A 27,841-nucleotide genomic window follows, 5' to 3' on the forward strand; every position below is an offset into this window, starting at 1 on the left:
GCTAGCAGGTCCCGTACTCTTGCCTATTTGAGTTATGGTGACCAGGTCCTGATCTTCATAAGCCCGGCATTCCTCTGGTTTACCTCCAAGGTACCTCGAAGGAGAGTCTTTTGATAAGGTGTCGTGCCAGGACACATGGCCAGAGAAGTCAAGCTTACGTCAGTTGAATATAATTGTTACTTTGTTGCTTTAGTTTTAATAACTTTTGTGGGTTTCATTTGTTCTTTAAGTTTTTGTGAGAAGGGTCCTGTCATGGTCTTTGAAGAAACTCTCCAAGTTCAACCAAATGTGTGAAACGGTTGAGAAAAGAAGAGACAGGAAAGTAGCCATGCAAGCAGACAGATGCACGGATAAAGAGTTGCAGGCTGATATTGAAAAATAGAAACAAATAGAGAAATAGAGATAGATTGTCAAATTGAAAACACTCTTCCAATGTTTCATCTGTCCTCCAATATATTAAATCTAAATAAATTATTTTTATGCAATACAAACACAAAATACTTCAATATAAGTTTTATGTTTATTTCAAATCCTTTTTTCTATATAATGTAGTTTTCTGACAGTTATATGAATAAACTCTCTATTGACCAACCTTCATACAGAAAGCTTACAACAACTCTAAACTGTAATAAAAAGTGACATTGTGGCTTGAAGATGTGCATCATTATTGCAAGAACTGAGGAAAATGTCTTTAAGATTGAAACTTTCTGTGGGCAAAGTTTTATCCTCTGTAAACATTCGCAGAGAGAATATTAAAGGGTGAAGGGTCGGTCTCGAAGTGATTTTCATTGAGCCAGAGAGAGGTGAGTGAACAGATTTAAATCGAAACTGCTGCCCGATACTACTCATGTATTAATATTCTAAAAGGTGTGTTGTGAACAGATCAGTGCAAACATATCTCCTACTTATTCATCCTAATTACAAAAATGTCATTATTTTAAAGAAAAAGTTTATCTCAGTCTTTTTCACAGACATGAGGAACCACTGGCCTTGGTCACATGATCAAGTCACGTGGTATCACGATCAGGTCACATGGAATGTGTCATCTCTAGCTGCTTCATCATCTCGCGTTCCGCAACGAGGTGGTCGACTGTGGTGATGTTTGCTGTGTGTCTGTGCAGATCGTCACGTGCTGTGCACCCTGGGTGGCACCTTCTGTCTCTTTTTCTGGCCTCCTACTGGTCCCCTAAACATGATTAAAATAGTTGTTAGTTGTTTGCACACCTTAATGAAGGTAAACAAACACAATTACAAACATTGACATTATATTCCTTGATTTAATGTCATTTTTTTAAACAGCGGTACTTTTAGTTAACTATCTCCTAGCTATTTAATCAGTTTTCAAGAATGACTCTCTAACGACATAAAGACGACCTGGAGTAAGGATGTGGTTTCCCATTGGAGAAAAAAAACAATAGGTTGACTCATCAATACTAATGAAAACACTTAAACGGTCGATAGTGACGTCACAAACGTTCGTCACCCTGGCAACTGACAGCTCGGCCTTCGATTCCGTTTCCTCTTTCACAACTGTTATTTTAGCCCCGGGGTGGCATGTTGAACTTCCTGTATGCCCTTATGCAACGAGAAAATAATCAGTCTTTTCTGAGATCAAACGTTCGTTTCCTCTTACTACCCGGAGACTCATCGTCCTTGCAAACTGTCTGTGACAACCGGACCACGATGGCGACCTTGCGCTGTGCAAGCTTATAATGCAAAGTGTTTTAGGTTGAGTCTGCCGTTGCCATGGAGATGCATTGAGACAAGGCAGCAGACAATTATACTCGAATAAAATATAAATGTGCATGCTCCAAAACCGCAGATTTCTTGCTAAGTGTGCTCACTTTTCTTTGGTTATCAATATTTGCTCCTGAGTCCAGCGAGTGTGACGTTTAACGGTCGACAGTGACGTCACAAACGTGCCTCGCGCTGGCAACTGATTCGATCTCCAACTGATTTTTACTTCCTTTATTTTATTTTACTTTAGCGTCGGGATAGCATGTTGGACGTTCCTGTTTAGAAGCTCGTTGTTTTGTTTGTATAACCAGTTATGAGAGGCTTGGTTTCAGGGGCACTTAAGTGGTGAACCAATGAATCGTCACTGGACAAACTCAGCGGAATGGACACCCTGGGTTATATCCCAAGACTGCTTGCTTTTTCGTAGCAAAAAAAAACTCTAATGTTAGGCTTCCATCTCACGCCCTCCTATTTCATTTGATTTTAGAACAATTTTGATTTTTAGTCCATTTGAAAGGTGAGAGGGTCATTGCTTTCTCATAGGTATGCCAGCTACAGGTAAGCAAGCAGATAGTCAATGAAGGGACAGAAAGAGAGAGGCAAAAAGAAGAAGAGACAGACAGATAGAAAACTGAGACAAAAATGGAAATATAGATAATAATCTGTGAAGAAATGAAATGAGAAAATGAATAAAGAGAGTTTACAAGGGAAATTGTTAGGCACCTGCGTCAACCCTCGAGGTAAGTGTCCTTTACATTTAGCAACTCGTCATCAACAAGGGGACCGGAAATGGGAAAGTCTCATGAAACATAATCATATCAGCGTGCATTTTATGCATTTGTATCTAAGATTTGTTACTACACTTCACTTTCAAACAGACAAGCATATACCAGGAAGCTAGACAAGGAAGTGACGTCACGCTTATTTTCTTTCAGGTCACGTCACTGGACACTTACCGCGCGCAGAAGATGGCGGCGTCGACTGATGAGACATTCCACTCCAAGTACCAGCAGACCCAGGCACAGACCACCGCCCATGACGATGAAAGTTCCTGTGAGAGAAGACAGGTCAAGGCCTTGGTCACTGGATTCCACTGGGCATGACACCTTCCGGTCATCCCACCACTTCCGTTTGAGAGACTCGAGTTCTCTTTCCTTCTGAAGCTGCAAGATGCTGAAAAAAAAGACAAGACGAGAATCTTAAACACAGTTACTCATATTGAGTCAAACACACTAGAACGATTTCGATATACTCTTGGTCTTGTTTTACAAACGATGTACCACATACAGTCATTTTCAATTCCTCTGTGTAATAATCACTTTGATATATCATGATTGAAAACCATCATTTCTTGCTTGTTGATATCTAATTTAGAATTTTATTTTACAACTATTACTGATTGCCTCACGTACGCATCAGTAAATTTGGAGGTGAATAAAGATTTTTCCTTCAGAGCAAAGGCGTAAGGTCTGATGCTGAACTGGTCGCCCACAGCCGTCAGGGAGCAGTCCTGGAAGGTCAGATACTTGATGACAGGAGACTCTGTAATGAGGGCGAAGTTGCCCTCCAGAACTTTCTCTAGACCTTCTTGAGTCGAGTTCAAAAGTCCTGTGCTTTGCATGGCGCTCCACATATTTCCAAATCTGAATCAGTGGGCAGAGAATGTACAAATGTACAAAATTAAAATTTAATCAGACATAATAAACATTTTTGACATGTTCAACAAAACAGAAAAATTACTTGTACATGCATTTAGATAAATACTGACATGTTTGTCATATTGTTCTGCATTGACAGAGTAACATTCAGGTCAGAAAAAAAGATGCAAAGGTCGTTTTTATCTCGAGAGCAGCTGTCTGGCATCGTTACTTGTCTCTGCTCCCATACTAGGCGTTAAGAAAGTCAAAAGATTTATCCGTTCATAATGAATTCCTAGACATCCTACCAGAAGCTAAGCTAGAGAGCCGAGAAGCCAATATGTACATCGTGAGAGCCTAGAATGTAACATATACATATCTATTACAGAAAATGTCAGCAGCCACATCGCTAACCTATGCTTCATAGAAATCTTAGCCAGCCTAAAGTCAAGCCTCTTCATCTACTCACTTGTCACCAAGGGGATAGTCCCACACTGCCAGACTCTTTTCATCTCCCGTTCCAGATGGGGTCTTGTACTTTGAGGTCCCGCCGAGAGACATGTTCTTCCACAGTTCGTAGAAGTTTTTTTCAATGGTGGCTTGGTGTTCGAAGTAGGCCATCACGTTAGACTCCCTCACCACGGAGTACCTGAGATAAGATAAATGATTTACACTATGTCCTCCGGTTGACCCACTGTCAGTAACATGAATTTGTTTGAATCAAAATAAAACTTTTGAGAAATCTACAGAAAATAATGAAATGTATCATTATTGTCATCGTCGTCGTCGTCGTCTCCCACCTGATGTCACTCTGTGCGGCCAGTTTGTCCAGCGAGGCGATACCTGTGTCCATTCTCGACACGGTGAGAAAGGCGGCAAGGTTGGCCGTGAAGGTGGACATGATGACGACCGAGAAAAACCAGAAGCCGGCCACGAGCAGACGAGACGCAAGGCTCCGTGGAGGCTCCCCGCCACCTGATGCACAGGTGAGTGACAGTAATCAAGCAAGTAAGTAAGCTTTTCTTCTGAAGTTATCAAAAAGCGAAACAAGTCATATAATTGGGAAGTTAGTAGTTCCAGTATATAAGAAAGGGAAGAATAAAATAAATACAGAATCGCTTTGTTTGACATGTATTTCAGATATTCATATAGACATATAAATAAAGATAGATACTAAATATTTTATTCTTAATACTTTTCTACTTAAGGTTCTTCCGATGAAGTTAACAAAATTTTCAATTGATGTTCCAGGAAACCTGTCTCTCACCTGCCAGAGTAACGGAGCCAATCACAAACCAGATGCTCTCCTTCAAATTGAACGCTCTTGGCAAGCCGTTGTCGTCACTTCCGGATGACTGTTGGAGCTCGTTGCTAGGCGAAAACTTCTCGAACATGTACAAGAGGAAGCTGGTAAGGAAAATAACACCGAAGAGACAGAGCCACGCAACTGGCGTGAAGACGTCGGCGAAGTAGAAGAGGTTGATGCTGGCATCGGGTTTCTTCATCAGAATCTGGATGCCTGCGAAGTCATAGTAGGGCAATGTGAAGTCCACAACTTCTTCCCGCGCAGCTGTCACTGTCAGGGCGCCTACTATCACATCAGCCTCCTGAAAACAAGAACCTTCATCAGGCTGACCTGATGGGACTGTTTGAGACATGTTGTTCCAGTTCGCCAATCAAACTAACTTCTAGCTTGTCGACATTTTACTGTTTTCTATGTCTATACAAGATCTGTAAGACACAGGGTAGAAATTAAAAAGATAGAGGGGCATTTCTAGGTGGGCTGCATTTAAAAGGTGTTAATAACGGAACCTTCAAATCATGCGGTTGTGTGCGAGTATGTGCGTCCACGCATTCTTACCCCTCTCACCACACTGCCAATGCACCCAGTCCAGAGGTTCTCACTGTTGAGGACACCGTAATCATTGCTTTTACATTCTTTCACAACGTAGGAGAAACCCACCTGTAAACAAAATAACGATATAAACAAAATAATCTATACCCATCAATTCTTTCAAATGGAATTTAGTTTCGAAATATTCATAGGCTTCCAGAATTGATAACTACAACCAATGTAATATATTATCAGAATTAATGAGTACAATTAATGGTAATATGTAATTATTTCAAGTGATTCTGTCTATAAGGGTAGATGGGTGTGAGTTGTATAAATCGAGTCTTTGTACTTAAGCTTGCTCAGCGGTTTTATTTCTCCTCTAAAACACAGATCGTAGTGTTGTCCTCTGTGTGAGGTTAGAGGTTAGACCAGCTCAACAAATACATGATCTGAGACAATAAAACTCACTATTTCAGAAATACGCTGAAGAACATCCAGGCTGTAGCCCGTGTAACTAGAGTTGTTGTTCATTCCCTTAGGAAACACGAATGGCGGCTCCTGATAACAAACCAGTTTGATAGGATGTCTTTAATATTAGCCCAGTCATGGTATCTACTTCTTTACTTTTACAGCAAACAGATTGTTGATATAGTCGAGAATTACAGTAAATAGATGATTGATATAGTCGAGAATTTCATAAGGGGTCGCTACTGTGTATTTCCTTAGTGTCAGAAAGTTGTCAACCTAACATTTGCACACAAATGAAGGCAGACCACTCACAATGACCACAGCAGCCCGGAGGACGATGTCGGCGTTGCTGTGAGGAAAGAGGCTGCTGGACCCTCGTTGTAGTCCAAGTCTTTCCGACCACACAGGGGCCTGGACAACAGGGAGAGAAACATAGAAACTATTCTTCTGGTTGTTTAATTCTTTATGCCTCAAAGTACATTAGAACACATGATGTGCTCCAGGGCTAATAGATTGGTTTAAAATCGCTGCTGAATAATCAAACTAGATTTTCATGCATTTAGAGACTGCGTTCAATAAGATCGTGTAATGAGGCTTGGGTAGCTTACAAGGAGCTTCATAGTGTGCAGCTAAATATTGTAGTTTATTGTAGAATATTATTACTTTGTAAAATATTAATTGTCATTACCTGAGAATCATTGAGGTTGGCCATTAGTAATATGTTGAACTTAATTGACTGCTTTTCTTCACTTTTAGCGAAGAAGACCATAGATTTTTCACCTTCAGCCTGGAAACATTAAAACTTTTAAAATCTTGGTAAGGTTTTGTAGAAACCACAAGTGCAATACATTTGAAAAACTTTTCATTTCTGCAAACTTTTCACAATTTTTAAAGTCACCTGATATTAAAGACAAAAAAACTAATGAGGTCAAAATTTGTGCTTTTAGGGAGGGACAAAGGTCCAGAGCTGAAGTAGCGAGAGACGAGAGCCCTGAAGACGCAAAGAGCAATCAGGGAACAAAGAGGAAGAAGTTAGGAATCAAGCTCATGAAATACACGGATTTTAATACCATTTTACATGATCGTGGGTAGGAGGTGAACATGGAAGGGGAGCACAGTTTTGCAGTACAGTCACTAATCAACATGTCACCATCGGGTACTTAGTCTTCTGCTCTTCATTGACGTTTGACGTAAAGCCGACGTGAATAAAACGGTGATAATAGATGAAATGAATAAATGATGATGAGGGGACGCATGAGCTTCTGAAATGTAAGCAGCAAGCTTACCTTCGTCATTTTCTCTTTAAACAGTTCAATGTAGTCTTCACAAACACCTTGGGTAGAGTCTCCACGAGAAATGCTTTCTTCCGAGTGGGAAATATTGTCATCTAGTCTAGATAGTGCATCGTCTACAAAGTTCAAAATCTTTTCTAACCTTGTGACACCCAAGTTCTGGAACACCAATAAACAGGAAACCGTAAACAAACTAAAATCACATAATGAAAGTAATGACAATCTAAAGAACCGGAACTGACTCAAGTAATATAAGCATACTTATCAAGATTAATAAACAACAGTCTCAGACAAATAGTTTGCTTCTATGCAAATCATCATCATTATCATCATCATCATCATTACTATTTTACACTATGAAACCATACTTCTGGACGATTTTCTTCAATGATAACAACACCGTTGACATGAGTGCACAAAGGGCAGACAGGAAGGCGGCCATCAGTGGGCTTGAGAAGCCATCGATATCTGCCGAACATCAGCTGAAGGTCCCCGGCCTATTGGGTAATATACACAAATTAAAATTCTAATTAATTTTAACGATAAATGAAAATTTCTCAATAATGATATCAAATTTTGACAATATTCTTTCACCGAGTTTGAACAGCGAATAAAAAAGAACACCTCGACATTCTATCATGAACCATGCATTCTTAATAAAATATAATTCTAGAAGTCTTAAAAATATAGGAGGAGGCCGTGGTTGTGGTAGCATGTGGCATCATGAGGTGTGTTTCTGTGGTGGCCCACCTGTCGTAGAAGCTCTGAGATGCACTCATTGCGGGCAATGACCAGCACGTTCCTGATCTCAGTCTTGGCCGTCAGGTTCTTCAGCTGCTCTGTGGCCTGACAGTCCACCAGGGCCACGTTGATCTCAAAGACCAGTGGCAGGCGCAGTGAGGAGCTTCTCTCAAGCACGTACTCTGGGTAACAAGGGAACACACACTAGGTGGAACATCGAGGTACACAGCTCAAACTGTTCATGTTCAGAGGGACGTACAGCTCAAACATGTAAACTGGTGGACACTTCAAAGAACTGAGCTCACACTTGACACATCTAGCTCAAAAAAACAAAGATTTGAAAAAAGTATTCACGTACCCATCAAAAACATGTCTCAGGCAGGTAGTCTTACTAAAGTATTTAAATTAGACGAAGACAATCTTTTATCTTTATCCCAAATATTCTGGACATGACGGCCACCGTGACAGTTATTGATGTGACCTTTGTGAAAGGAGGATCTAAGAAACGAAGCATCCTTTGAGTGTGTCCTCTGAATAGTTTCCTTGATGAAAAGATTGCATGTCCCGTTGATACAAAAGCTTAAGAAAATGTTTGACAACAACAGTATTATTGCAAGGAAGTGCGTGCTAACTTCTAGTTACACAGCTCAGTGTGTTTCAGCGCCTGATGGGCTTCTGTTCAGTGATTAAGTGGCATTGCTGAAAGAAGCACATCAAAAGGTTTTACACCCACTAATTTTTTTTTTCAATGAAAAGCATTCTTTTGTAGATAAGAAATCTTTGAGTGTCTTAATTTATCAATAAATATTTGTGTATATCTGACTAAAAAGGTATGAGTTTAGCGCAGTAAGAAAGGAAAACTGGCGAGAAAATGAGCTTTACTACAAACCATTGATAATACATTTTTTGTGGCTTTGCACAGCTGACAGTGTATTATCTCCCTTTATTTAAATATATTCTGGCAAGTACACACCACACTTTGCAATGAGAGAAAGGTTACAACCAAAGCAGCCGCTTTTCCGAATATAATTATTGGACATAGATAAGCTTACCTTTTTCACCTGTAACTAATTTTAAAGATTTTTAATTTATTATTAATGAAATAATTAAATTAATCATTATTAGTTTTATAGATTATTCACAAAAGAAGAAAAAGAAGATGTACATATGGCACCTTTCTCCAGCAACAACGGGACAAAGCGTTTTACAGATGAGTGTGCAAACAATGAAGCTGCTTCCATTTCTTACCATACATAAAAATATCGTTCATGAAACTAGACTTACCTTCCCCTGTCACATCAAAGAACAGCGCCAACGAGCCAGTTGTCTTGTTTGCTGTGTCCGTGAGGTCAGCTAGTAGACGCCAGCGGTCAAAGGTCCGAGTGTCCAGGGTGGTCCACACCCTTCTGGTGGTGTTGGTGAGGCGGGGACAGGAAAACTGGGTCACACTGATGTAGGACAAAACCCTTGCCTGGAATATGTCCTCTGGGCACACATACTCTCTCAGATCCACGAAAACCCACCATTTAGTGCTCTGCTGATATTCTGGTAGAGAAGAAAAATGCGGTAAATATCAGAAGCAAAGGAAATGTTACGTTTAAGTAGACAATAAAGGACTCGTAAAACAAAGAGCATTTTCTAAAAGTTGTTTTAACTTATTGTCAAGGTGGATCAGTAATGAATTAAGCATATTTAAATATTTATTCTGAAGTTCAACAATTGAAAAATAGACTGCGGATAGACAGGAGAAATATATATAATTACGGATAGATACATACACATCACAATATCTAATTAAATATTTCATCTAGTTCCTAAAGATTGTACAGCACTTTAAAGAGATAGCTACCATTTACATAGAACCTGAGGATCTCATTTTCTTGTAATATTGTAACTTGGCGATTGGAGATGAGCGACTCGTAGAGAGTTCTGTTCACTGCCTCCACCGTGAAACTGCTTTCTAATGGCGCCCAGATCACACCTGATGAGAAAACAAAGTCATAAAAAAATTGAAGGTGCGTTATTGATGGTCATACATAGTTGTCAGTATGTAGTCTCCTGTGTTCTGTCTCCTAGTTCAAGTGTACCTGCACCTCTAGGCAACGAGAGAGAGGGAGAGAGGAGTAGGACAGGACAAGGTTTTTCACAATGTAATTTTTATTTGAATAACTTCCGTGCAGATCCCCTGCATACTTAATTTTAGATGCGGATATACTTCTGAAACTTCTCAGTTTGGAAACTGTGTGTGTGAAGACATTACAAACCAACGGTTGGGGGTGAAAGGAACAAGACATCGGAACTTTAAGCAACATGCTAAGTACAAACTTGTTTGACAGGTCACTGAGAAGTTTGGATCCTTTAAGGGTTTCAGGCGTCGAGAACAATTGTTAGTCCGAACAACTGTCGTGAAACTTGTTACCATGTTTGGCAACACTGTGTGTGAAGATCTCAGAAAACCAATGGTTTTGAAGCGAACTTTCGAGATATTAGCACTGGTCAACATGATGATCCAAGTCCAGTTGTGTTTGTCAATACATTTGCTAATACAATGAAACTTTGGTGCTGAAGTGTGACGCCTAGACACTTTGCCTAGTTAGAATGGCCTTTTAAGGTCCTTATTAATGGGACAAACATGAATGAAGGTTTGACAAAGTTTACCCAAATACTTATAGTTAATTTTTTTTTTAAATTACCAATCTTGGTCAAACATTCGTCTATATTTGCTCGGTAAGAAGAGCCTGGAGGCCATGTATCTGATGATTAACATCAGCAAACATTCTCACGAGATTCTCACTGGCCAGCTCAGCTCATAAAGCATGGATGTTTGTTAAACACAGTCCATGGACAGCACACACAGAACTAAAGTCAGTGAGTGCTCCTGTTAAAGATGAAACCTCCAGCAAGCAACACTTTATATTTCATCACAGGAAGTGGATGGCGACTTGAATGCAGGCAAAAAGCATTAACTTCCAAATCCAAAACCCAAACAGAATTCTAAAAATTAAAAAGGTTCTAATGGACTTATTCATCGATTTTTTTCTTCCTTACAGTTTATATTGTAACGCCATGCGTTTATTAACATCTATCCTCGTAATCGAGATCACCATCATCGACTTTCCTGTCGCCGTCGTCGTTGTAGTCATTTATTAGTAGTAATATTGTTGCGAAAGTCTTTAAAAGATACGATGATAAATAATAATGATTATTTAAAAGTTAATATGGATTGTATACTTCCTCAGTAGAGGATGCACCTAAATAATTCACAAATTCACAACTGAAAACAACTTTACAAATATTTAGTTCTGAGTCAGAAATTTGTAAATAATGCGAGAATAATTAAATATTGAAAACAGAATGTAAGCTTATCCCCAAAATGAATGGAAACTGTGAAGCAGCACCTATGCTCACGTTGAGACTCGATGTGTTGACTGCCAGCGAAGCCAGAACAGGTACGGGTAGGATAATAAGTAGCACGGGTACCAAGCCACCCATCCCGAGGGCTGGTTTATCTGCAGAAAAATGATTATTTGGTGTAACGCAGTCCTTCCTAGCATGTCGACATCTTCTGTCATAGTACACTGTCCTTCGTTCTACATGCCCTTTCTTTCATCCCAACTGATAAGCTTTAATCACAAAAATATGTGTTTCGTGTCGAGGGCTAAAAATACTCCGCAGTTCATTTTACGCGGAACTAACACTGTGGAGCTTTTTTTCCTCGAAAACACTGAACCGCAGAATCTGGCAGCAAATAAAGGAATCTACAAAGTCAGACTAAAGTGGTGTCAAAGGTGAACTTACCTGGCTTTATATCGCAGGTATGGACGTGTCACGGGTGAGGAAACTGCTCTTGTCTCTCCGGGAAAGATTCTGCTGCCAGCATCTGTCCATTGACGCAATCGACCACTCCGGGTGGGCTCTGGCATGCGCATGCCTCGTGGACAGGCAGCAAACAGGTAACATTACTGTCGATACTAAGCTTTAAACATTTCTTTCATTCCATAGTTTTCGGTTGTCGTCGAGTCACAAAACACAGGGAGTGTCGGGGGAGGGTCTGGACTAGTATGGCCGCTCTTCACCAATGTCATCACGGTCCACCTCACCTTCACTTTGAAAAAAAATCATACTCTCCATGCGACATGCTCACAAGCAGGATGTGGTGTGAACTTTGCCCTGAAGATTATCAGGAGCGGGAAATGATGAAATAGGTGTGTGGTGGACAGGAAATGTGCAGCACACCAAGCAATAGTTTCTCTTGGCATGGCCAGACATTAACAGATAGTGAGAATGGCGGAGAGAGAGAAAGAATGCAGTTAGCCTATTGATTGTGTTGCTATGACTATAGCACGCTTGGCGGGTATCGTATAAAGGTGCGTCAACAGTTTAATACACATATCTATTTATATAGCCAGGTTGAGAGACAAGAGTGGTAATTGCCTAAAGTGACAAAGCTGATAAAACATGGAGACAAATATTTTATTATAGATTAATTACTTAAGTCATTAAGTTTTTAAAGAACCCTCCACTTTTGCAATCTATTTGGTTTTGTGGTCACTTGCTTTTATATATATATAGACAGAGAGATTCTCATTATGCCCGTTTGTATTCGTATCTACCTCCATGCAGTATTTTGTCATACTTCAATTTTGTTTACTACCAGGCAAAGCATGCTTTTGTTGTCTCTCCTTTTGTTTGCGCCACGTGTGAAAATTCTTGTCTTTTACATCTGAGCCACTCAGTGATGCTGCTGTTGCCACTTAAGATGAAGACCTTATTAAACTGTGTTTTGATTCTTTTCAGTTTCCGTGTATTATCGCTTTGTTATTTACAATTAAATTTGTCAAGGTAGATATTTAATATATTTTTTATAACATTGTGTGTTATTAAAGCGACCTTTTACACGAACAAAGTACTGTTTCTCGTGAAATAGCTTTTCAGATATAATTACCTTCCATGAATGAAGTTTTTATTCTAGTTAAGTTTATCTAAAATTACTTTGGGTGTCATGACTAGTGGAATAAGGGGTGGGCTGCAATAAAAAATAGCATGTGTTTAACCCACAACAGATAACTTGAACACCAGCTATTTGAGTAGCGAAATGCTACACATAAGTTAAAAGAAAAAAAGAGTTTCATAGGCTTTAATCAGTAGGAGACTGAAAGTGGTCTACCTTGTCTAGGGTGTGACGTTGCCCAGCCCTCTCATTTACCTCCCCTGATAAATCACATACCTATTTCTTGCCTACTAGTGCTTTAAGAGATGTGTCATTGACAGTTTAAATACACGGACAACAAAAATCATTGAAAGACGCAGACATCGATCTGCAAGGTGCACACTTGGTCTTGAAGCTGGCATGATGGCTGAGCAGCAACAGTCTTGCGGACAGCTGCACCACCAGTCTTGCGGACAGCTGCACCACCAGTCTTGCGGACAGCTGCACCACCAGTCTAGCGGACAGCTGCACCACCAGTCTTGCGGATGCAACCCTCGCACACATACACACAGACACAGACGGACTGTGTCTCCACACAAAACACAAATACATACAATGGTGGTACTGACAGTCTTTAAATCAGTTGTTTTATTGTTACAAAATAACAAAACCTTCAAAAGATTAACATAATTTTTCTTCAAATAATCTAACTGGACTTTAAGGTGTATTATGACACAGATTTTATCAACCAGTGAATTTAGAGATATCAGTCTTTAAAAACAAATATATACAGCCACTTAATTTTTGCATGGAGCATGAAAACACGCCAATGAAAGGTGTGATCACAATAACAATACCAATCCACTCTACATTTTAGCAACTAGAAACTTTGTTTCAGGGACTTAAGAACCGCGCTGGCTATTCTAGTGTAAGGAAATCCCAGTGTCGACTTGAGTCGGGTCCTGACATCTCTGACAATAATGAAGTGGACTTCACTTACACAGGATAGAGATATATACATAAGCTAGAATCACTTTTCAGCATCACAATATGTGCGATTTCCACTGTACCTAAGTTCTAATACATCTCAACCCTACAAGAGTACAAGAGAATCAAGAGTTTTTTCTTCATGAACTAGTTTTTAGTGACTAATACATTTACATTTTCTCTCGTTTTCATTTCTTTTACTGTTCTTTGAATGGATTCTGAAGAAATAAAATGTAAACAAATATTTTATCACAAATGTATGTGCACATTTCTAAACACACTGAAATTCTGGGGCTTGACAATTGAATTCTCTGTTTCCGTGGTTTCATCTCAACTTCTGTCAAGTTTTGTGCAGCTTAACATTAACAGTCAAACGTGTGTTAAAATAAATCAAATATTAAAGTCAAAGTGAGGAGAGAAATCATAGGAAATGAAATATGCATTTCACGAAATGAAGACCACAGTTGGAGGCAAGCAATTTTCCGATACACTGCTAAAACACTTAACTTGCATCAAGACCTGCTCTGACAGTTTTGTGATAAACATTTCGAGCTCAAGTTTAGACACTAATGCAGAAATGAAATTAAAAAAATACATTTTAAAGTGTTTGTGAGATATGAAAACTACTATTTCTATACTACAGATGAATGCTTTAGTTTCCACTTAGCAACTAGAGTAAATGTTAGAAACCAGTGTGACAGGAGAAACTATAAAATAAAATAAATAAAATAAAACTCTCAACATTATGTGCTGTGTCTGTAGAGGTCACACAAAGTTCTGTCCTCCTTGTGGTGGCTTCTGTACTTTATTTTCCTGTGACTTGAAGGTAAGTTAATAAATTTTATTTATTCAGATAAAAAGGTTATGCAAAACAAGGTTTTTTTTAAAGAGATCAACGATGAACTAATAATCGTCCAGAAATGTTCGTTGGCATAATTCTGTACACCTCCCCCTCTCCCCCAGTCACCTCCCTGCACTCTTTTTCTTCTCGTGACACTTTCTTTCCTTTTAAAATCAAGGAATGGAATTACAATGACACTACAAGCAGTTTCTGAATGTGAAGAATTGGAGATGTCATAGATCAGAATACCAAAAATTGAAACTGTCATAGTTTAAAGAGTTAATAATTTCATTGCACGAAAGTTAAGCTTGGCAAGTCAGTTCTGTGGTCGTCACATCACGTGACTGCAAGACAAACTCTCTTCATCACATGGAATGATGTGAAGACCCCTACTTGACCGTCGAAATCACTTGAGCTCTTTAGGAAAGGGACCAGATAGTCCAATAGTGGACTTTGTCCCCTCCCTCAAACAAAAAATGGGGAAAATGGTGGCGGGAAGAAGCCGTCCTTGACTGCCAGCTACACATTCAATCATGAGAGTAATTTATTAAAAATTAAATATAATACCCCAAATGTACCGGGTGGTGTCTCATTCATATACAGCACAATCGTACAGGCACTCCTCTACAAACACACGTATATCACACACACACACACACACACGTATATAGATGCATACAGACATGATATGTTTATTATTATAAAATAAATCTATCCCATTGCAAAAACGCATCGCCAATAAATGATCGTTGTTAGTCGAGGGCCTAAACGAACCACAGTTATGTGAAGTGACAAATAACAGGTCCCTCTAAATGTTTAACTCCTGGATGTTCCCCTTCACCAAAAAACAATATAAGGATGCAGCTTGGCCTGACTGGGCCTGACATCTACACCTCCACAGCTGGTCTGGTGACCATGGCCCTGACTGCTGGAATGACGTCTACACCTCCACAGCTGGTGACTATGGCCCTGACAGCTGTCCTCACGTCTACACCTCCACAGCTGGTCTGGTGACCATGGCCCTGACAGCCGGCCACACGGTGCGGACAGCCCGCTCCCCCAGCAACAGGAGGAGGGCGAGGGCGGTGGCGGCACCGTACAGGATGAAAGGACCCGCCGTGGAGTCCAGTTCCAGGCTGTTGACGCTGTTGACCAGCGAGTCCTGCTCCGCCTGACACGTGTCCGTCACGGACCACCACTTCCGCCGCCACTTTTCCAGCAGACCCACTTCCATCAGTTTGATTATGCTGCAAGAGACCAGACCAAGGACACCGGTGTCAGATCGCCTTGTCTTCACTCAGACCTACATAGTGCTGACCCACTCCCAGAAGCCTCAGTCAACAGAAGAGCAACAGAAGAGCGAGGAACAGATACATGTATTTGTATACAACGGTGACTTGAAGATTTTAACTCTTTTGGGTGTGTACCTCCAGAATGGAAGGAGCAATACGCATTCATACTTTTGGAATAGTATCTTGCACTGAATGTTTCCATAATCATTAGAAAACAATTTAAATCCCACGTTTGTTTTCGGTTGAATCTGTTTTTACCCACTTAGCTTGTGTTTGCCTTCAGCCAAAGGAGCCTCCCTGTAAATAAAAGTAATTTAACCCTTTGCTATCCTGCCACCCTGATAGCCATTTTTGTACTTACCTAAGAGACACTTCATCAAGCAGCGGCCAACCCTTCCTGGCGAAGAATGCCAGACCATTGTTGTTGAAGGGTTCCTCGCTCTGTACCAACATCTGGCAGTTGCCTTTCCTCAGGAGGTTGAGCTGCTCGCGGTCAGTGAGGAAGGCGTAGGAGCCGGACAGGACGAGGTCCATGGCGTCTGCGTTGCTCTGGACAGTGGGACCCTGCTGGATCATCTCCCATATCCGTCTGTAAGCTGCTGTTTCTCCTTTCTGCCGATACACCAACTACTGGATGATGCCACACATTGTATTATAAATGTAAACAGAAAGAAGGAAGTCTTTAGTAACACTCATCTTTCTCTCTGTTGTTATCAGTCTTGATACCAGAGAGCTAAATCTTTTTAAAAAGAAAAATAAACAACCATAGTGCTAATTAGTACTTTCTGGAAAACTTTCGAAATGCCTGTTTACATTTTCCCATTTGCAACATGTCATCTTCTTGGTATCGATAGGATGCTGTTACTAATGGCTTGTCATTGTAAGCAAATCTTGGTCACCTGAAACAAGGTGTACAAGTTCGTTCCGTTCTTGACAAGCGGTTTGACTTGCGATTGTTGTGCAAGTTCGTAGATGGTGTTGATGGGCACGGCGTTCATGTTGATGGTCAGGAAGGCGGCGAGGTTGGCAGTGTAGGAGGCTGAGGTCAAAATGGTGAACACCCACCACAAGCCCAGCACCACCCGGCCTGGTACCCCGTGAGGATGCATCTCTGCCCCTGTGTCAAGAACATTCCTGCAGTTCCTATACATATATATATATCCAGCTTTTGTAAAAGTACCCCGAAGCATGAGTTGTAAATATTTACGCTATAAACAAAAGCAGCTCAGGTTTTTGGAGCAAGAAGAAAGTCAAATGTAAAGAGTTTCATATCCCAGTGGCTGTCAGGAGAGGAAAAGTGGTTCACCATGTCTAAGGTACGGTATGTGAAAGGTGGAGACTATCCCTCCCTTCCGCGGTTTCTACCTCCCCTGAAATTATGTACCCAGTCACATCGAACCTCCAATCATCTACTTTACAGTTAATTAAGTGTATAAGCCAAACGAATAGGAAAATTATCTGTTCACAGTTTTTGCTCATTTTTGGGTGTAAGAGAGGTCAGTTGAAACTCAGTGGAGAGAGAGGCTGCACCCGACCTTGCTCCATGAACGATCCATACACCACCCAGGCGCTGTCCCAGATATTAGTTATCCATCGGTCGGTCACAGTTTCTTCTCTTGGAATGCGACCGGAAGGACTAAATCTATAATAACAACAGTTTTAAAACTTCTTCATGCACAAAATGCTACATCAAAATATATCCAAAGATGCTTGATAATTACAACTAAGTAAGTTTTGATGTCAGTATTTACTTGTCATTGACAACGACTCTAGTATAACAAGCCTCTACAGATGACAAATCTGACCGTGTACAGTTAAACAAATGTTTAAAATGAAGTTTCTCCATGTCAGGGATGATGTGAGAAAGCATGTAACCCTCCCTGTGTTAACCCTACGAACGGTTTGGTTATTTTTTTCTTAGCGCAAAGGCCGTTAAAATTTTTTTAATTCACTTGTCTACACATTTATTTCAGCTTAGTCGCCCTTTACATCAGTTACTCATCACTTTAATTGATAGATAAATCATAAACGTGTGTATAATAATGATACATAGATAGTTAATGATACATATATAGCTCAACATAGCAAGCACACAGTACTACTGAAAGATCATATTCTATAGTAAAATAATCTAATTACTCTTGTTCTAATTACTTCAATTTAAAACTGACCTGTTTATGATACCAAAGAGAATACTGACAAGAACGATGAGCCCAGCCAAGGCCATCCAAAGGTTAAAGGTGAAGGGCATTAGTGTCCGGAACATTTTCGCCGTTGTGTCTTCAAATCTTTTCATGAGCATCCCTCCGGCACTTTCCATATAAGGCATGGTGAAGGCCACGACCTTTTCCCTCTCAGCCGTGACGCTGATTGGACCGACGGCCAAGTCTATTTCCTGTAACGGTTTAAAGTTCATTAGGGTTGCTTCGGTTTCAAGTCGCTTCTGTTGGTGTTTTTTTGTAAAGACAACGCTTAAAAAGTCAACATTTGGATTTTGTTTACAATGTTTGAAGTCAAGTTTTTGAAATGTTTAGCAGTTGCTCTCCAGTGAGGATGCAAGACATCCACTAATGGTAAACATTCAGACTAAAGATGGCCACGGCCTTGACATCGCAGGAGCAGTGACCAGCAGTGGCTCACCGTGTCTTCTCTTCGCGTCCTCTTCATCTTTTATAAATCAGACAAGAATTGCTGCCGGGTGGGCAGGGTTTTACCGGCCACGGGTTCCAGCGTACCCTGAACTACCTACATTTTTCTCTACAGGTTCAGAATACAGCCAATAGCTAGTGCTGTAGAGACACTTACCTCACTGACAACCATGCCAATCAGTTCAGAATACAGCCAATAGCCAGTGCTGTAGAGACACTTACCTCATTGAGAACCATGCCAATCAGTTCAGAATACAGCCAATAGCCAGTGCTGTAGAGACACTTACCTCATTGAGAACCATGCCAATCAGACCATTCCACGTTCCATCGGAGTTGGCTGCACCCCAGAGCTTGTCTTTAGACTGTACGATTGTGTAACTGTGAAAGTACCCGCATTTCTTTACTTTAGGTTTATATATATATACACCAATTCTTTATTATTGTAATATTGCTAAAAGTGTGATCGTCTTGTAAACAGCAGAGTTGCAGATAAATAAAAAAAAAACCAATGCAGTCAGTTTTGACATAGTTTGGTTTTTACTAAAGAAAGTGTTATGCCTATGTTATTACATGTTGATGTCGTGCTGCTTACACTCGTATTTATAAATAATGAACATACTTCATGCTAATCATTTTACTGCCATTAACAAATCTTCTATTGTGAGACATGGCCTTTGCCTGACATGGTTGCAATGTCTGTGAACTCACTTAAACTTCATCACAAGCGCCAGCTCATTAAGCATGTCAATGCAGAATCCTTCCCACGCTCCGTTTTTCCACATCACAAATGGAGAAGCCTGGAAAAAAAGTAAATTAAAAAAAAACATTTACATGAACAGCAGCGTGAAGAATAATCTAGATAACTAACCGGATGTAAGAGGACATCCACTGGTATCCGGTCTACTGAGCTTTGCACTTGGCCACACGGCCTGTGGGAGTGGTTCACCAGTCTACAAATCACTTCTATCGGCATACTTCCTGTATCCTAAAGCTCAGCAGTGATTAACTAATTAGTGTCTTCGGTTGACTAATTATCTGATATCAACTGTTTCATTCAATATTTCAGAGAGTTGGAACGGAAGTGCTTTTGTCTGTACTATTGAATCCAAGCTGTCATCAGGCAATTATTATGTGACAATAAATTCAACTTCTATGATCAAATCACTTATGACACATAATGACTCGGATTAGTTCAGTAAACATCCAGCTTCAGTTTAAATCTTGACTTACAGTTTATGTATGAAAAAGAGTTAACTATTTTAAATACTACACTAATTATTTTTGCATGCTTTTTGATAGTATCAAATTGTACTGCACTAAAATATTTTGCTGTAACCTTTAAAACAACAAAGTATTAATTATTTGATCCTTTTCCTGTTCTATCATGTCTTATTGAAGGTCTGTTTTAAACTAAAGAGCTCTTCCACATAATAAAAATTGTAAAGAAAATGGTATTTGCTGCTTCCTGTGACAACCTTCTACTGATTCAAAGCTTCAAGAGAAAACTAATAACAAGCTAATATTTGTAAAACGGACCGGTAATAAATTTGTTTTAAATCCGTATAGTTTTGTTCTTTTGCATTAATATGCTTTCCGCAATCATCTGTTAAAATACTTGTTCGGTGGAGACCATACTGGACTATTTTGAATATTTTATTTTATCCAGCTGCAGGAAGGCGAGGTGGCCGACTGACCTCAGTGGTTCCGACTCTGATGGTGTAGTTGAGGGTCTTCAAAATGTCGGTGTTGAGGTCCAGGCCAGCGAGTCCCATGTCGACAATCCACTTCCCCTCGTCGCAAAAGTCGGGGTCACAGACTCTCCTGACGTCATAGCTGTTGGAGTTCAAGTAACCGTCCTTGTCGAAGTAAGTCTGGAATTCGGAAGACGGAAAACAGAATGAGTTCAAATATTATTAAATATTAACATTACATGTCGAACCTTAGGATAACCCCTAACATTTTATCACAAGAGTTTGTCAAAAAGTCAACGAAAATAACATTTTGTCAGCAAATATTGAGTTGCCTTATTTATTTATTTTGTTCTCACAGAACAACAATAGATACACGTTTTCTTACACGCTAAAAGTCAAGTTTTTGTCTTACTACACACTATCAGAAGCTGGAGGCTAAATGCAGTAAATAAAAAGACTAGGTTTTAAAGATGTTCATACCTCTGTAAGGATGCTCTGGACACAACTTGCCTCCTCACTGACTGTTTTGTTCTCCACCCCGCACTGAACTGTGGTGTTGTCCAGTGCTGGGCTTTGAGACAAGGTGACCAAAGCTCTCGTCAGAATCTCAACAGCAATAATCACATTCTCCGGAACAACCTTTTAGGAGAGAGCGAAATAACAAATGAAACTGTCAGGGGAGAGAGAAAGTATAACATAGAATAAAGGGTTTTTTCCGTCCTTTTAACATTTATTTCTTACTTTCTATCAGTCTTTTCTTTTTAGAAGCAAACCATTTAGGATTCTCAGAAAATACTTTGGGAAGGATAGAAAAGTTCTGGTGAAACGTATTCACTTGTACACGTGAATAAAATGGCATGAAATGACAAAAAAAAATTGAATGAATAACAACTTACTGATCGGTTATCAGTCATCGTCGTGTGATTTAAATAGTCTGTTGAAAAAAGTCTGGCAGTTGTCAGTAAGTAGACATTAAGACTTTCACTTGCAGGACAGAATGATGCAGTGTTGATGGCCTTGTCAGAAAATACTACAAAGTTCTTTATTTTCAGGGCCTGAAAGAAATTAATAATAGTCATCATCACCAGCAAAAACAACAGAGTCAACAATAAAACAAAATTATCAATAGCATTAGCATCAACATATATAATATAATAGTAGCAATATTTTGAAGTAAAAAAAAAAAATAAAACATACCCCTCTGTTTGCCGACTAACCCTAGAATAAATATTTGTACCTTTGGTCTGAATACCAATAACTGTTTTAGCCCAAACAACGGTACCAGTGTCTACTGAAACAATGAAAGCATTCCTCTCTGGAACCGTCTCATCCTTACAAGCAGTTGTCTGATGTCCACATCCATGTCAGAGAGCAAAGTCACCACGGTTCCGCTGGTGTTCCAGGTCATTTCCCCTGACATCAGGACATCCAGACCCTCGGCATCCATGTCCAGCACCTCCTCGGTCGACAGAAGTAGAACTTGTATGTACTCCTTGGACATGACTGCCAGTACATCGGTCGCTAACCTCCACACTACAAACAGGGCAAAGGTCGTTAAGTCTGACAGAGCTCACTGTTTAGTGAATGGACAGAGTACTCAGTAATGTAATTTATTTATCTGAGGAAAAATCTAGCCTCAGTTTTCGAGACCCATTCCTCCAATCGTCATGTGGACGTTTTCAAGGAACTGACATTAGGCTTATACATGGGTATACCTCTGTCGGCTAGGCTTTAGCAATTTTCTTCAACTTACGAAACCACAAATATTCTGCAAAATCTTTTGGAAGGTATAATGTCAGTCAGACCGGCAAAGGCGTCCTTGAATTCCATTTTTGCAACAACCTGTTCTCAGTTTTCAACCTTCATTAAAAGGATATTCTCAAATATATTGTGTATACAGAGGTGTTTCGAAGTGTTTTCTGTATTGACAAGGGAACCCTTAATAATCATGGCATTATGTTCGTTTAAGTTTCCACATTAATGTATGAGCACAAAAGCGACGACAAGCATCCCTGATCTCGTAGATGAGATGTACATTTTACATTAATCCATAAATTGATAACACTGGGCCTTGTAGTCTACCGTAAAAAGACCTTGGAACATTTGTTTTCAATGCAAATTTAAACTTTAGTTTGCCCAGACCTCGAAATTCCAGGGAAATCCAGAAAAATCGTCTACACAGAAGGTGTGTTTAGGTACACTCTTAAAGTGTGCTTTGAAAAGAAAACTTCAAAAGTTTTTAATTAGCGTGTTTTGAAAAACTATTTATGCTTGCCCAGTGGATCAATATTGCTCTTATATACAGACGGACAGTTTATTTAAATGCATCAACTAATGATAACAGCAATAATCATCATATCAACCAGACTATATTAAAGCACGAGTTTAAACTTTGTATTTTGACTTTAAACACTGTTGCATAGCGAAGTTGGTAACTCACGTGTCTGTGAACACACAAGGACAACCTGACTTGGTTTGAAAGTTTTAACCACATCCATGATGGCGAGGGCAAGCCACCGATGTGAGGTGGACACACTGAAGATGTTCTCCTGCCTCCCGATGCCATTACAATGTCCATCTGCATCCACTCGAACAAGGGGCAACGGAAGATTCAGAGCCACGAAGGTCTGAGTGAAGGAGTTTTGGAAGAAGCACGACCCCAGGGTGACCAGTACTACAGTGTTGTTGTCTAGCAGATCAAACCCTGAAAATCAATCAAGTCAGTTCACTGTGATGAAGCTGCCATTCGGAATTTACCACCAATCGCATTTGGGCGTTTATCATATTCTTAAGATACAGGAATATCAAAACACACAACAAAACGTAAATAAACATAAAATAGTTTCTTATCAGGAATCATCATAATAATAAAAATTTCTTAAAATTAAATGATTCTCAATCAAACATTGTGGAGCATGGCAGACAAAAAGTAGATGATGTTTACCTGTCAATGGCTGATCCGGGTACCAAGCCCTTGATACTACATTGATATTAATTTCAGATTCGCCATCAAGCTCGTGAAAAAGGGAAGTTACTCTCGTCATAAATGTGCTGTAATTTTTGGAGTCTTCATAAATGATTCCTGCAGAGAGTATCATTTAAAAAATATTCAGTAATCAAGCGTGCCTGTGTGTGGGGTATGCTTGTGTGTGTGGGTGTGAGGAATGCTTGTGTGTGCGTGTGTGTGTGTGTTGGTGGGTGCTTGTGTGTGTATGTGTGAAAGGGATGTTTATGTGTGCGCTCGCGCGCGTGCTTATGTGCTCCAGTCTTGATTACGTACCGATCACGTAAGAACGCTGTACGGACGACACCTCGCGCCGCAGGCAGCCAATCAGCAACAAGAGCACTAGCCTCAGCATCATTTGATTGGCTGCCAGAGTAGGCTGGCAGACTCGTGACAGGTGCATGGTTGCCGTGGTTATTTGAAGACTGACTTCCTTTCAAGCACCTGCGGATTATCAATCCAATTACGCGAAATAAGAGACAAGCAAGGAAAATACGAGACATGAGCAAGATGCTATGCGGCAGTCAATCTCATCATGTCCAGCATTGGTGAAGTCAACTGTTCATAAATTACATGTCATCTCACGACTTACTGAAATATGAACATATACATCCGGGCAATAAAGCAGATCGATAACGTACCAGATACGATAATATTTTGTTTACAGAACTGACAATGAACTAAACAGATACTTACGATAAAGAGATACAAGTCAAATAAACATTTAAAAATGTCTCAAGGTAGTTTTTTGGAAAGACTCTATCTCCTCTTCATGCAATGTACATAAAATTCTCAACGTTTCAAGATTACGGCCTTTTGAAAGAGCTGCTCTCACCATCCATGATTGCAGTAATGACTGGCTGAACTGCTGGGCTACAGACAAGACCAGTTTCATTTCTAATGAGGAAAAGGAAATTTTGAGAACACTCTGTCTTGAGTCGGATTCGTATTTCCCACAGGTCTGGTTGACAAACTGATGTTGCTTTTAATCTCGTATGTGAGCAGAAACATTCTCCCCCTTCCCCTTTGTAAACTAAATTATAAAGGCCCCTATCTCAGGCATTGAAAGGTGTGTTGATCGCATGCCAATGAGCGAGGCTTGAATTTATTGACTCCACAGACAAGATGGAGGTTCATTCGCTGTCAAAGCAAACACGACAGTCAACGATCTGATCAAAGAGCTTGTTGTATTAAAACACCTCGAGGCCTGCGGACTTGTAAATAAACCAGGCAAGAAAAGACAACAATCCCGTTATCGCCAGTATTTGATGTCTGCCCCTACCCCTCCCATCACACAAAGACCAGGACAGAGGCCATAAATCCCAGTAAATCTTCACAAATCCGACCATCCAGGTAGCGAAAGGGTTAATAACAGCGTAACTGTCACGTGACAATCTTCTCTGCCTTTATGACTGTTACTTTCATTAACATTTGAAAGGTCAGGAATTAAATAAACCTTTAACGGCACAGCCATCAGTTTTAACGGCTTTGTTGATCAGACGTTACCAAGCAACGGCATTGTCGATGTTGATGTTTACCAATTGCTTCACTGTCAGCGAGAGTTTTCTTTTAATTAAATGGAAACACCCAGCAAAGACAATTTCAGAACAATGTAGCTCACTGTTTGTGCAACTAACGAACGAACGAACCAACGAACGAACAAACGAACGAACGAACGAACGAACGAATGAACAAATGAATGAATGATAGATAGATAAACATAAATGACACAGTATCGTCTTAGTTTCTTGTAAACAGTTCTACTTGTAATTTATGAACTGGTGACTACAATGCAAAGAATATTCTATTAATGTTTTGCCAATATTGAATCACAACGGCACAGACTACTGTGGGATGGATTAGCAATATCAACACTAATATTACACAGTGGAGAAATGAATGTGTTGTAGCAGTTCATGTTGGAATATCAGGACGCCTGCACTTTACAGAATGCACCAATGTCAACAAATATTTCATTGCTATAAACTGAGCAGATCACGACGAGAAAACGAAAATAAATAAATATGTAAATATCATCTCACTTGTACATAACCTAGTTACTACACTGACATCACTATATTATAGTAATGTTGTACATAATTATAGTACACTAACAGCACTATATTGTAGTACTGCTGTGTATATATATATAGTACACTACACTGACAACACTTTATTATATTAATGATGTACACAATCATAGTACACTACACTAATAGGACTATATTATAGTAGTTGTACAGAATCATTATACACCACACTGCCATCACTATATCACAGGACTGTTGCACACAATTATAATAGAACTATATTATAGTACTGTTGTACAGAATTATCATACACTACACTGCCATCACTATATCACAGGACTGTTGCACACAATTATAATAGAACTATATTATAGTACTGTTGTACAGAATTATCATACATTACACTGACATCACTATATCACAGGACTGTTGCACACAATTATAATAGAACTATATTATAGTACTGTTGTACATATTTATAGTATTCTATACTAACATCACTATATTATAGTATTGTTGTACAGAATTATCATACACCACACTGCCATCACTATATCACAGGACTGTTGCACACAATTATAATAGAACTATATTATAGTACTGTTGTACAGAATTATCATACATTACACTGACATCACTATATCACAGGACTGTTGCACACAATTATAGTGCACTACATGCGGTAACATCATTATCTTATCGTTACTTAGTGTACAGAATTGTGGTTTATTACACTAATTGTCGATAATTACACTGAAAAGTGCTGTTGTACATACCTGCATGTGACTGCAGCACCTGGAATATGCTGCCACACGAAAGGCTTGTACCGGAAGCGCCTGGTTGTCTGGCATCCAGTGCTGCTGGCTGCTGCATGCAGTCTCTCAACACACTGCCGCCTCCTTGACACGTGTGAACTCATACAAAACAACCATTTGTCACCTTTACACTCTCTACATCTGTGTGCTCACATGTTTGGAAACATCAGTATCTGACTCACGGTGAGTCTACCTTGAGTCTACATGTGGCTGTTCACGGTCTCACGTGATGCGCGAAGTCGCCATTATTTTAAAATGTAGAACCAGCAGCTGTTCCCACTGCCAGCCTCCAGTTTGCTCACAACCCACTTTGTCAACATACCTGGTGTCCGACCATCAGCACTGCTCCTACTGTCGGCCTTCTATTGATCTGAGACGGACCACTACTACGCCGACCCTCGTCCTCAGGAATGTGTCTCACCTGAGCTGGCAGGTAACGCAGGTAACGCAGGTAACGCAGCTAGACAGTAACAAGTTAAGCCGTTAGGAGAGCCTGCCAGGGTGTTTGAGCAATTGATCCGATACCGTATCTTCGGGACGGTGGTGGAAAGCCGACTCCTTTGAAGCTGGCAACGGCTGGGTGCGCGTGACTAAGCACCACAGCAAAACATCGGGTGGATGATGGGTGTGGTGTGGGCAGGAGGGGGAAGACGATTGATGGTGATGGCAAAGTATAGATTTTCGCTGGGTGTGGATTTGGACGTCAGTGCAGACACATTTGCCACGACTGAAATACATGCATCAAACCAGATTCACTACCTCCTAACATTTTTTAACACGAAAGACCTTTAGTACTTATAATTATAAAAATTAAATACGAAAATACTTTAAATAATGGATTTTTTCTGTCTACAATCAGAGCCTTGCATGACTGGGGATGATGGGAGTGGATACCTTGCATACATTTTCTATTATAACTTAAAAATATTTAAGGAAATATCCACCCTAATAATATCAGTATTTTTAGACGATAGCCAACATAACAAAATAATTATTTTCTAAAAGCTTTCAGAACTAGCCAGCAGACTTTTGACTAAAAGTAAATTAGGGAATTCTTTGCTACACATCTGCAACCTCTCTGTCAACATTTGGAGGCTAACTTGTGGGTTTGAGGAAGTATGTTTTATATCTCGATACATCAAGCAGAAGACATTATTTAGTTCAGCCCATCTGATAAAGTGTGGCTTATATCTCGATAACAGAAAACGAAAGATTTTATTTTCCGATTTCATACAGTATGTTTTAAATCAAAGGACAGAAAACAGAAAACTTTCTTCAGTTAAACCAATTTGATGAAGAGTGCCTGACATCTCTGCAACATAAATTATTTTTTATATTTATACATTGTAATCCACTTCGATATGCCCGGTGCTATGTATTTTGTCTTTAAAATATCACAGAAAACATTCTAGTGGATGTAATTTTTTATACCTCAGCACGAGTGGGAGAGTAGACAGAACATAGGTAGACAGTCACTGAGACAGACATGTAGACAGGTATTTAGTTCGCCAGACCCGAAGACAGTCAAGCGTGTAAACAGAGCACCAGAGACACGCAGTCGTGCTAATAGACAGGAGACGAAGGGTAGACAGGAGCTCAGACAGACAGACACGTGTAGACAGACAAGCTTTTAAAGACTGCCAAACGAGATATACAGCAACTGACTAACCAACCAACTGGCTGACTAAAACAAGAATCAGACTTATGATGACAAGAATGTAAACTGCTCAAACTAGAAGTTAACTCTCAAAACTAGGGGAGTTAACTGTGCGGAGCTCGGCGCTAAAGATGCATTACAAAGTTATCTCCCATGCTCGTGAGACCCTTTCTGACGGCTTTTCTGCGTCTCTTTGTGTTAATAAGACTTTAACCGAGTTCTTATTTTCTAGAA

At 39.9% G+C, this 27,841-nt stretch overlaps 2 protein-coding genes across 4 annotated transcripts; both read right to left on the reverse strand.

The window, feature by feature from the left end:
* Positions 1 to 501: 501 nt before the first annotated feature.
* LOC112566335 (glutamate receptor ionotropic, kainate 4-like) lies at positions 502 to 11,971 on the reverse strand. Of its 2 annotated transcripts, none has more exons than XM_025242480.1 (17): positions 11,511 to 11,971; positions 11,111 to 11,221; positions 9,562 to 9,693; positions 8,997 to 9,257; positions 7,722 to 7,894; positions 7,340 to 7,468; positions 6,966 to 7,130; positions 6,368 to 6,466; positions 5,992 to 6,090; positions 5,680 to 5,769; positions 5,245 to 5,337; positions 4,642 to 4,981; positions 4,175 to 4,349; positions 3,844 to 4,023; positions 3,150 to 3,380; positions 2,694 to 2,910; positions 502 to 1,186 (listed from the first exon to the last, which is right to left on the reverse strand). In XM_025242480.1, the coding sequence occupies exons 2-17, from the start codon at positions 11,202 to 11,204 to the stop codon at positions 1,061 to 1,063; spliced, it is 2,604 nt and encodes an 867-aa protein (XP_025098265.1). In that variant the 5' UTR covers positions 11,205 to 11,221; positions 11,511 to 11,971; the 3' UTR covers positions 502 to 1,060. The 2 variants fall into 2 exon arrangements, with proteins under 2 accessions (XP_025098265.1, XP_025098257.1); XM_025242472.1 differs by having other exon boundaries at positions 5,236 to 5,337.
* Positions 11,972 to 13,272: 1,301 nt separating this feature from the next.
* Positions 13,273 to 26,463, reverse strand: LOC112576607 (glutamate receptor ionotropic, kainate 1-like). Of its 2 annotated transcripts, XM_025259202.1 has the most exons (16): positions 25,912 to 26,463; positions 23,382 to 23,549; positions 23,046 to 23,183; positions 22,542 to 22,805; positions 21,438 to 21,634; positions 20,998 to 21,156; positions 20,582 to 20,740; positions 20,105 to 20,281; positions 19,119 to 19,207; positions 18,698 to 18,788; positions 17,934 to 18,157; positions 17,298 to 17,404; positions 16,662 to 16,879; positions 16,124 to 16,374; positions 15,465 to 15,717; positions 13,273 to 15,363 (listed from the first exon to the last, which is right to left on the reverse strand). In XM_025259202.1, the coding sequence occupies exons 2-16, from the start codon at positions 23,506 to 23,508 to the stop codon at positions 15,358 to 15,360; spliced, it is 2,460 nt and encodes an 819-aa protein (XP_025114987.1). In that variant the 5' UTR covers positions 23,509 to 23,549; positions 25,912 to 26,463; the 3' UTR covers positions 13,273 to 15,357. The 2 variants fall into 2 exon arrangements, with proteins under 2 accessions (XP_025114987.1, XP_025114977.1); XM_025259192.1 differs by having other exon boundaries at positions 13,273 to 15,717.
* Between the last annotated feature and the right edge of the window lie 1,378 nt (positions 26,464 to 27,841).

Source organism: Pomacea canaliculata, linkage group LG1 (assembly GCF_003073045.1).
Source record: "Pomacea canaliculata isolate SZHN2017 linkage group LG1, ASM307304v1, whole genome shotgun sequence".
Taxonomy (NCBI): domain Eukaryota; kingdom Metazoa; phylum Mollusca; class Gastropoda; order Architaenioglossa; family Ampullariidae; genus Pomacea; species Pomacea canaliculata.